This window comes from Pan troglodytes, chromosome X, assembly GCF_028858775.2.
Source record: "Pan troglodytes isolate AG18354 chromosome X, NHGRI_mPanTro3-v2.0_pri, whole genome shotgun sequence".
NCBI lineage: Eukaryota > Metazoa > Chordata > Mammalia > Primates > Hominidae > Pan > Pan troglodytes.
In genome coordinates this window covers 51,720,771-51,732,185 of record NC_072421.2, presented here as the reverse complement: position 1 = coordinate 51,732,185, position 11,415 = coordinate 51,720,771, and the positions used below count along the sequence as shown (strand labels likewise).

The 11,415-nt window shown below is 43.2% G+C and overlaps 1 protein-coding gene across 1 annotated transcript; it reads left to right on the top strand.

The window, feature by feature from the left end:
* Positions 1 to 9,215: 9,215 nt before the first annotated feature.
* On the top strand, positions 9,216 to 11,171 carry LOC473612 (centromere protein V-like protein 1). Its single transcript, XM_054676289.1, has one exon. The coding sequence runs from the start codon at positions 9,543 to 9,545 to the stop codon at positions 10,359 to 10,361; it is 819 nt and encodes a 272-aa protein (XP_054532264.1). The 5' UTR covers positions 9,216 to 9,542; the 3' UTR covers positions 10,362 to 11,171.
* Positions 11,172 to 11,415: the final 244 nt, after the last annotated feature.

Genomic DNA, 11,415 nt, shown 5'->3' with positions numbered 1-11,415 from the left:
TATTATATTACATATAATATATATTATATATTATATTACTATAATATATATTATATATTATATTACATATAATATATATTATATATTATATTACATATAATATATATTATATATTATATTACATATAATATATATTATATATATTATATTACATATAATATATATTATATATTATATTACATATAATATATATTATATATTATATTACATATAATATATATTATATATTATATTACATATAATATATATTATGTATTATATGTAATATAATATATAATATATATTATATTACATATAATATATATTATGTATTATATTACATATAATATATATTATATATTATATTACATATAATATATATTATGTATTATATTACATATAATATATATTATATATTATATTACATATAATATATATTATATATTATATTACATATAATACATAATATATATTATATTACATATAATATTTATTATACATTATATATATATAGGATTTTAAGAGTTAAACAGTCATACCTTTTAGTAATTACATTACTAAACAATGTAATAGTAATTTGCATTCAATGAGAACAGAAGTCATTTGGTTCTGAAAACCTCCCACCCCTACCACACACACCTACTTCTCCTGCTGGCTCCCTGCGACAACTACTTTCAACTCTCATCGGCTTCTCCTAGGACTTGGCAAGATATTTGCAAACCATAGACTTATTCTGATTGTGACATGTTTCAAAAATGGCCACAAATGAGACTTCCACTTTCAGCTCTATGTGTAAATAGACAAATGACCAATCCCATCCTTACAACAAGAAGACGCTGGAAAATGGATTCAGGTATCTTTTGGACTCATCAGAAAACCAAGAGGGGACAGCAAGACACCACCCTGGAATCTTGAGAGACTGTCAAATCCAGTGTCACAGCTGAGATCTGCTTACCTGAATCAGCAGCTTCTGCAGACAGAAGCCTGTAGGAGTGCTTCAGTAGTAAATACGATGAAGTGCTTGAGGCTGTGTGTGGACTGGCATTAGTGTGAGAATACGCTGGGGGCCCGCAGTCTCAGGGGCATCCACATGTTCATGGCCTTTGGCTCAACACATGGGTTTTCATGGTGAAGATCTGAAAAAGACGCCGTGGTTTTTCTGGCTGGGAGAGAGGAAGAGTAATCATTGTCAAATACTCCCAGTGCCTTCTCCAAGACAAAGGCCCAGTCTTCAGAGCAAAAGACTTGACCAAAGCCTTATCTTAGGTGCAGGAAGGGTATTCCTCCATCGTCTGCCCCTCCAGGCTTCCAGTGTCACCTGTGGGGGAAAGACAAATCAAGAGGGCTCAAGTGTGTAAAGGTATTATTTGGGAATGCTGAAGCCAGGGAAAGGACCACGGACATGGGGAGAGGGTAATACCACTGGAGAAACACTTGTCAAGGTCACAGCCCAGAGACACAGTCCCATTGAAAGACAGAGATCCAGTCATAAAGCTGTGGAATGCTTTCCTGCCCCTACACCTTACCACCACTACAACCAGGCTCCAGGGAAATAACGGCGGGTTACAACTGAACGTGCTGCAAGACACAGGCTCTCCCTGAGCAGGAGCACTCTGTTAGCCTCAGATTCAAGTGGGAGGACAAAGGGAGAGAGAGATGGGAATCCTCAGAAAGAATTAAAAGGAAATACTAGAAATCAAAAACACTAACAGAAATGACGAATGTCTTCCAGAAGCTCATCAGTAGAGTCAGCACAACAAAGGTAAGAATTGGAAAGCATGCTGAAAGGTCAGAGGACAACAGACACTTTCCAAAACGGAATGCAAAGAGGAAAAAGAGGGGAAGAAATGGAATTGAACATCTTACTGTGTGAAAATTGCAAAAGGTTCGACCTATTAATCTGAATCCCAGACAGAGAAAGAAGACAGAGAGAACAGAGCAGAATAAACGTTGGAAGCAATAAGGGCCTAGCGCTGTCAAAATTAATAACAGACACCAAAGCACAGAGTCAGGAATCTCTCAGCATATATCAAGCAGCATATATACCAAATACACACACACACACACACACACACACACACACACACACAACACAAACTCACGTCTAGACATAGTGAAACTGCAGAAAACTAAAGAGGAAGAGAAAGTCTGAAAACCTCAATAAAAACACCTTACTGGTAGAGGAACGTGGAAGAAAATTATGGCCAACTTCTCGTCAGAACCCACGAAAAAAGAAGAGCGTAGACTGAAGTACTAAAGTGTTGAGTGAAGAAAAATATCACCTAGCTAGAATTGTATGTCCTGCAAAATTATCATTAGCAAGTGAACAGGAAACAAAGACTTTCTCAGACAAATTAAAATCAAGCAAATTAACCTTCAGAAACTCTGCTCTGGGAGAAATGTTAAAAGGCAGAAGGAAAATAAGATAGATGAGACACTTGAATCTACATAAAGGCAGGGTCAGAATCAGTGAAGGAACAAGTGGAGGTAAAATCGCACCTTTTCTGTTGCTTATTCTTGCAAGGTCTAAAGGAACACGGTTTGTTTAAAATAATACTGACAATGTATTTGGTGACTATATAGCATATGGATAAGTTCATGAGGGGTTAATTGGGAATTCTGTCGGGTTAGGTAGCTGCACTGCACATTAAGTGATGTACCGTTACTAGACGGTGGACTGGGATAGGTAAATATGTATATTGTAAAGCCTAGGGCAAAAAGCAGTTCTAAAAGCCATATGATCCATATGCTAAGAGAGGCTACCAATGCCCAGGTAAAACCTGAAGAGACAACAACATAAAGAAAGAGGGACTTTTTGCTTACAGGGGATATGGTTATCTACGTAGAAAACTCCAAAGAATTGCAACAAACTGCTGAATTAATAAATGAGGTTCTCAAGGTCACAGGACACAATCAATATATTGATGATGACTGTTTAGCTGTATATGACTAGTGAACAATGAGAATTTGATTTTTTTAAAGGGCAACTTAAGTACCTATTAAGTACTTAGGTCTAAATCTAAATGTCAGGCATAGGATCTGCTTGCAGAGACTACAAACATTGATGAGAAAAAAAAAAAACAAAGAAGATCTGAATAAGTGGAGAGAGATGTCATATATACGGACTGGAAGATTTGTAATTGTTAGAAGATTTCAAATCCTCTGAGACTGATCTATTGTAACATCAGAATTCCAATCAAAATTACAGCATTCACTTTGTAGATATCAACATATTGACTCGAAATTTCGTACTGAAGCACAAATGTGCTAGAATAGAAAAGCCATTCTAAAAAAAGGAGAATGGAGTTGCAAAAGTCATAAGATGCGATTCTAAGACCTACTATAAAACTACAGTAATCAAGACAGGGTGGCATTTACTAAGAATACACACACAGTTCAATGCAACAGACTAGCAAGCCCAATAATCGAACTGCAGAAATATTTCTCAACTGATCCTTGACAAAGGCACATGCACAATACAATGGGAAAAGGATAGCCTTTTCAATAAATGGTGGTGGGAGATTTCGGGCCCATATGGAAAAAACATTAACCTAGACCAAGAACTTACACTTTAACAAAAACTAACTCAAAAAGGACCAAAGTCCCGTATGTAAAATTCAAATTGTAAAGCACATGAAATATAAAAATACAAATTATAGGCCGGGCGCGGTGGCTCACGCCTGTAATCCCAGCACTTTGGGAGGCTGAGGCAGGTGGATCACGAGGTCAATCATTCGAGAACAACCTGGCCAACATAGTGAAACCCCGTCTCTACTAAAACTACAAAAAAAAATTAGCCGGGCATGGTGGCAGACGCCTGTAATCCCAGCTTCTCGGGAGGCTGAGGCAGGAGAATCGCTTGAACCTGGGAGTCAGAGGTTGCAGTGAGCCGAGATCGCGCCACTGCACTCCAGCCTGGACGATAGGACGAGACTCTGTCTCAAAACAAAACAAAACAAGCAAACAAACAATATATATAAAATAAAAAAAGAAATATAGAAATATAAAACACAGGGAAGAAAACACAGGAAAAACATCAACATGTCTTTGTGTTGCCTGATGGGGTTTTAGTCACAAACCCTACCACAGAGTCTGTGAACAAAAAGCAATTATTTGGAGTTTGTTAAAACTTAAAACTTCTGCTGCGTGGAAGACATTACTGTTAAGGAAGAAAGATAACCTAAGGACTGAAAGAAAATATTTTCAAAGAGATATCTGAGAAAAGACTTGATTCCAAATATTCAAAAAACTGTGGACATTCAAAAACCAAACAACCACAAATAACCCAATTTAAAAATGAGCTAAAGGTCTGAGCAGACACCTCACCAAAGATTCGGAAGTGATAAATGAGCATGTGAAAGAATGTTTACTGTTATTTGGCATTGATAGATAAATGCAAATTCAAATAATAATTACATGACACTACACATCTAACAGAACGGCCAAGACCCCCAAACTGACAAACCAACTGCTGCCAAGGATGCAGAACAGGAACGTCCATTCATGTAAAGTGGGAAGTCTCTATCTTCCAGCAAATTTGGAAGAGAGTCTGCTTGGTCCTTAACAAGGCTCAATAGTCTTGCCACACTGGTGGTCCAGCATTCTCGCTATTAAGTGTTTGCCCAGTTTGCTTCAAAACGTAAGTGTTGTCAAACAAAATACAAATCCAGGATTAGTAAAGAGAAACTTTATTCAAAAGGATGAGTAGAAGGGGGCAAGCTATGTGGAGGGGACTTTTACAGGAGGACATGAGTAGGTAAAGCACAGGTAATGCTTTAGGGCAGTGAAACCATCATGTGCGTTATAGACAGAATGTTTGCTTCCCGCCCAAATTCACGTGTTGAAGTCCCGACTCCCAGTGTGATGGTATTTGCAAGTGAGGCCTCTGGGAGGTAATGGGGTTTGAGGTTATGAGGTCATGAGCGTGGAGTCTTTATGATAGGGTTCGTGTCCTCCGAAGAAGAGGAAATAAAAATAGCTGTCTCTGTGTGAGGACAGGGTGAGATACCCTAATGATGGTTGTATGAGACAAAGCATTTGTCAGAATCCGTGGAAACTGACAGGACACAGAATGAAACTTAACGTGTTTAATCTTTTAAGACATCATTAGGGAGGTAGGGAACTATCAGGTTGAAATGCAGAATGTGACAAAACGTTCTAACCTTACCAATGAATGAAAAGCTTCACTGAAGGCTGTGAAGTACAAAGTGCTGATCTAAGCAACTTTGGAAATGAAAGAAGTGTGTAAGGCTAAAGACAAAGGCAATTGTACATATGCAGCATACTCGACTAGACAAACCTGTTGCCGGTATGGACACAGGTTGAAAAATCTGACACCGTTCTCCATGTGTACTGGAACTGCAATTAGTAAATGGATGGTGGAGGGTGAGAGGCAGGTTTTTCACTGCTGGAGAGGGAGGTGCAGATCGTAATGTGGCAGGGGCAAGAATGATTCGTGCTGCAATGGAACAGAGTTGCAGACATGGGTAGGAACTCATATTCAGCTTATTATAGATCCTCATGGTCATGTATCAAAATATTTATAGAAATGTGTACATACGTGGGTTAGTATACATACATACATATTTCCTTTCTGCTTCAGCAGAGAGGGCCTAGAAACCACTAGACTCTGGCAGCTACGAGCACACCTAGTTGCCAGACGTTGGTCTCTGATACCATTTTCTAATAAAAGGAAACAGAAATCCTTGGAGAATTGGCTGATCCTAGGAGCCAGTAAATAGGCCAGACCAGCCTAGAACATATGCAAGACAGAAATGTGCAGGATGAGCCACAAAGCAAGGAATTACACAAAATGGAACCCCAAATAATGGGAGCATACCAACGGGACCTAGGGGTGAACTGAACGTGCACCCAGTGGCCACAACTGCAAGAATGATAATAATGAAAAAGAAATAGCAAAGTATTGGATTATAATCTAAAGTATCAAGTAAATATCCATGAAAGTATCATGATATACATAAACGATCGAAAAAGGAAATAAATGCAGGAGCATAGATGGCTGTGCCATGAAGGAGAATTCCAAAGAATGTATGTAGATACTCTGCCTCAAAGAAAGGATTTAAAACTTAGCACCAGTTAGGTGTGAACTTCGCTTAATGACTTCCTTCCAAAGAGGAGCATGTGGGCAGGGGTTAAAAGAGCAACTTTTCATGGGAGCACCCTGTCCAACACTGCTTCTGCCAGGTGACCAAGGTCAACTTACACAATCAAAACTGATGTTGATATTACGTACCCTTGATGCGATCAGACGAAAACAGCTCTTTACCTTTGTGGTGATTCTCCGGTAGCTCACAACATCAGTCTAATCATGAGACAAGCATTAGAAAAACTTGAGTTGAAAAATATTCTAGGGAGGCCGGTGCAGGCAGATCACTTGAGTCCAGGAGTTCAAGACCAGCCTGGGCAACATGGCAAAACCTTGTCTCTACAAAACACACACACACACACACACACACACACACAAGTCACAAATTAGCCGGGCATAGTGGTGCATGCCTGTAGTCCCATGTACTTTGGGAGGCTGAGGGAGGAGGATCGTTTGAACCTGGGATGTGGAGGTTGCAGTGAGCTGAGATCCCACCATTGCCGTTGCATACTCCAGCCTGGGTGACAAAGCAAGGAACCCTGTCTCAAAAAAAAAGAAAAGAAAAGAAAAAGAAAAAGAAAAAAGGAAAAGAAAAAGAAAAAGAAAAAAAAAAGATATTCTAGAAAATACCTCACTAGTGACCCTGAAAACTCTCAGGGTCATGGAAACAAGCAAAGTCTGAGAAGTTGTGCCAGCCAAGAGGAACCTAAGGCAGTATGATGATTAAATGTAGTGTGGTAGGCTGCATGGTATCTTGGAACAGAAAAAAAAAAAATGATATTAGGTAGGAAGTAAGCAGGAAACCCGGAATAAAAGTGTGGACTTTAGTTTTTTTCTGCCTCTCAAATACCACCAGTAGGGAGCAGTAGGGGCTGCTGTGTCGGCAGGTAAGCCAAACACACAAAAATAGCACCGCAAATGCTCTGAAAATAAACTTTTTAAAAATCCCAGAACCTAAAAATGGACACCAGAATCTACATGCTAAACCTAAAGAAAGTAGCTGACTTCTAACATCAAATATTTGTCTCCTGTCCAGAGACTCCTAAAGTAACAAGCAAAATACATTGTATGCCATAGAGCATAGCCCACCATGTGAAGAACCAGGAATAACACAGCTTGAATGAGGAAATAGAATCCAGTGGTACCAACACAGAGACGACGCAGATGTTGCCATTATCTGACAAACATTTTACAGCAACCATCATAAAAATGCTTCATTATGTAATTGCAAATAGTCTGGAACCAGACTAGAAAATGGAAAATCTCAGCAATGAGTAGAAGATGTATAAAAAAGAAATGATGGAACAGAAAACGAAAACAATAACAGAATTTGGAAACATTGCTGGATGCACTCGGTAAGAGACCTGTGATGACAAAAGATACCATCATCGTAATGGAGGCCCAATCAATAAGACTGACGGCCGGGCATGGTGGCTTACACCTGTAATCCCAGCACTTTGGGAGGCCGAGGCGAGCAGATCACCACGGGCCAACGTGGGGAAACCCTGTCTCTACTAAAAATACAAAAATTAGCTTGGCGTGGTGGTGGGCGCCTGTAATCCCAGCTACTTGGGAGGCTGAGGCAGGAGAATCGTTTGAACCCGGGAGGCAGAGGTTGCAGTGAACGGAGATTGCGCCATTGCACTCCAACCTAGGTGACAGAGCGAGACTCTTCCTCAAGAAACAAAACAAACAAACAGAAAATAGGACTGACTGTGCCTGAGCGAGAGAGAGAGATCGTGGACTGATTAAAAGCTGAATGGATCCTCAGCGAAGTTAGGACAATAACAAAGTTCCAATATCCCTACGACTGGAGTACCAAAAGTAGAGAGTGGACTGAAAGAGGAGTATAAGAAAAGAAGGCTGAAAATATCCAAATTTTAGTGAAAACCATAAACCCATAGATTCTGGAAAATGAGCAAACTTCAGATAAGACAACCACAAAGCAATTCACACCAACACACGCATCATAGTCAGTTTTTGAAGCTGATAAAATCACTGAAAGCAGCAAGACCGAAGTGGTTCATTGATTATAGGAGAACACCAGTTTCAATGAGGGCAAATGTCTCCTCTGACCAGTGGCGGTCATCAGGAAGTGTCCCGAAAAGTTTCAGATGTTGAACAAAAGTCCTGTCAGCTGTGAATTTTGTATCCAGTGATACCATCCTTCATGGACGAAGGGGAAATCAAGACATTCTCAGGTAAAGGAAAGCATTTTGTCACGAGCAGACCCACGGTGAAAGAATGGCTAGAGTAGGTGCTTGAAACAAAAGAGGAAAGAATAAAAGATGGCCTCTGGAAGTATCTATCAGAAAGGAGTCAAGACCAGTAGAAAAAACACCCTTAGGGGACAAACACTAAGCCACCGTTTTCCTTGTGAATTGTGGAAGTCATGTTTGACGATTAAAGCAAAAACTATGAAACCATCCGATACTCCAGACAACGTTGTCTATAAGCAGGAAGGCAGAGGGGCTAAAAGGGGCTGATGCTTCTACACTTTAATGGAAGTGATGAGAACTGGATACCAGGAGCCTGTGGTAAGTCACATATGCACACTGAAAATCCCAGAGCAACCACTGAGACAATTTTACAAAGCCAAACACTCGAAAACACTTTCGGAAATCAGGATAAATCCTGCAAGGTGTACACGTAAGCCACAGAAGGGCAAAAAAAGGAGGTCTCGGTTAGCCGAGACACGGAGGAAACAAAAGAAAACAAACAATAACTCTGTGGACCTAAACACTAGCCCAGAGATCATGGAAATGAACTAGAAACATGTATGAAAAGGTAGATACTGGCAGAGTCAGTGAGAAACACGGTCTGATTATCCCATGTTTATATGAAACTCAGTTCCACTTCGGTCGCCCTGGGTAAATGAAAAGGATACAACGGGTGGGAAAAGTCACATCAGGTAAACATTAATTAAAACAGCAGAAGTAGGTATGTCAACATTAGGTAAAGAGGACTTCATCGCAACGAAAATTACAAGAAAAATAAAACGCTACAGCCGAATAAAAGAATCAAGCCCCCAAGAAGACTTTAGAGGAGTCTTTCCGTGCCCCTCCCACACGCCCCTCCAATTACAGTGTGTGGGCGTTCCTCTCTGTTCCCAGAGCCCCTGGTTCTTATTTCTGTCAGAGCAAAGTGTCCCAAGGTGTTAGGGACTGTATTTGCATACACCTGATCCTAAATGAATGTGAGTGCTTTGGAAAGCCTGATGCATCTCCACATCCCAGCGCCCAGGTGAGGGTATCTGGTGCCCGGCAGGTGTTTGCTGAACGCCTCATGACTGCCTTTCAGGCCAGCGAAGGTTGTTGTGATAGGGTCAAGGGAAGGGTCTCTTTACATCGCATTCAACAAGGGGCCAATCCTACTGGCGCAGGCAAGGAGGCTGCTCAGCGACTGACGGGGAAATGAGGGTGGGGTGTGGGCACGCGCTCCGGAGGCTGCAGGCGCCATGGGCAGAGTGAGGAACCGCGCCACTGCTCAGCGGCGCAGGCGAAAGCGGCCCGGGGATCCTCCCGCCGCCTGCGCGGCCATCGCGGTCACGGGCGCCAGCCGCGCGCAGTACCCCCGGGTCCAAGTCGGGGTCGGGAGCCACGCGGCGGCCAAGAGGTGGCTGGGTAGGTGGCGACGGAAGCGCCGCTGGCGGCGGGTCCGGAAGGCGGGCCCCAGAGACCTGCTGCCCTCCGCGCCAACCCCGGACCCGCCGGGTCCCGCCCCGTCCCCCAAGGATCTGGACCTGGGCGCACAGCGGGAGCGCTGGGAGACGTTCAGGAAGCTGCGGGGCCTCAGCTGCGAGGGCGCCGCCAAGGTCCTGCTGGACACCTTCGAGTACCCGGGCCTCGTGCATCACACCGGGGGCTGCCACTGCGGCGCGGTCCGCTTTGCGGTCTGGGCCCCTGCAGATCTGCGCGTCGTGGATTGCAGCTGCAGGCTGTGCAGGAAGAAGCAGCACCGCCACTTCCTCGTCCCGGCCTCGCGCTTCACGCTGCTCCAGGGCGCAGAAAGCATCGTCACCTATCGGTCCAACACGCACCCGGCGCTGCACAGCTTCTGCAGCAGGTGCGGGGTGCAGAGTTTCCACGCAGCTGTCTCTGACCCCCGCGTGTACGGCGTCGCCCCGCACTGCCTGGACGAGGGCACCGTGCGCAGCGTGGTCATCGAGGAGGTCGGCGGTGGCGACCCGGGGGAGGAGGCCGCCGAGGAGCACAAGGCCATCCACAAGACGTCCTCCCAGTCAGCCCCTGCCTGTCCCCGCGAACAGGAGCAGTGATTGGGGCCGCAAGCCCGCCTGAAACCGGCCCGGGCGGCCCGGGCGGCCCTGCGGGGAGCGTCCGAGTACCTGCACAGATCCCATGCTGTGAAAGAGGTGTTTCTGGCCTGGTCAAACCGCGGATTCCCTTCCAGTATTTGCCCTTCCCCTCCGCTAGTTTTCAGTGAACTCGCTTACGATCCAAATCTTGAACACACCTTTGTCTGCGTAGTACAACGTTAATCTTGCAATTCGATAAGGAAGAAGAGTGTCTCTGATTTTTCAAACCATCCATTGTATCTCTCGCTTTTACTGTTTTGCCTACAGTTGTCACAAATCACCTGCAGATGATTCCTGTGTACTGTACGTTCCTGGTGCTATTGTGAACAGGCTTGTTGTTTTCAGCGCTTTGCCTCTGGTGTGTAGGACGGCAACACACAACCAGTTTGTAAACATGTGCTAGGAAGTCTTCCATTGATTATGGTGTGCGTGCGCTCCCGCACCTGTGAGTTTTAGGTAGACGTTCATATTTGCACTGCTTAGATTCGAGTTATGCTATTTACTGGTTTTTTAATGATATATTTCAAGATTTGGTCGTGTTACATACCTCATTACTCTTTATTTCCTGTAACAGCGAAAGCTGTTACTATTTCGCTTGTTGTTTGGAAAGTGTCTCTGGGTAAGGAGATGGGGATACAGGAATGAGAAAGACATCTGTGCACACAGGAATGAGAAAGACATCTGCGCACTGTCTGCCCTCTTTAATCCTTTGAAATACCTGTCTTGTACATGTGTTAAGTATATAGAAATCAGTAAATACCTTCTAGGAAACTATGTGTGTTGGTGTGTCTATAAAGTCCGGCTTGGCTATGTATGGCAAGGCTTGGTTTTTGAAGGTACTTGGTCTCAGATTATTTCAGAAGGTGGTGGTGACTCTGGCTTTTGTAGTAGAGAAAGCTTCCCCAGGGTCCCCTACCTTTTGATGAGGGGAATTAGCAGAGGGTTTACACATTTGGCCTCTGGGGACACACTACCTGTGTTTGAATCCTGGACCTGCCGCCTGCTCGCTGTATAA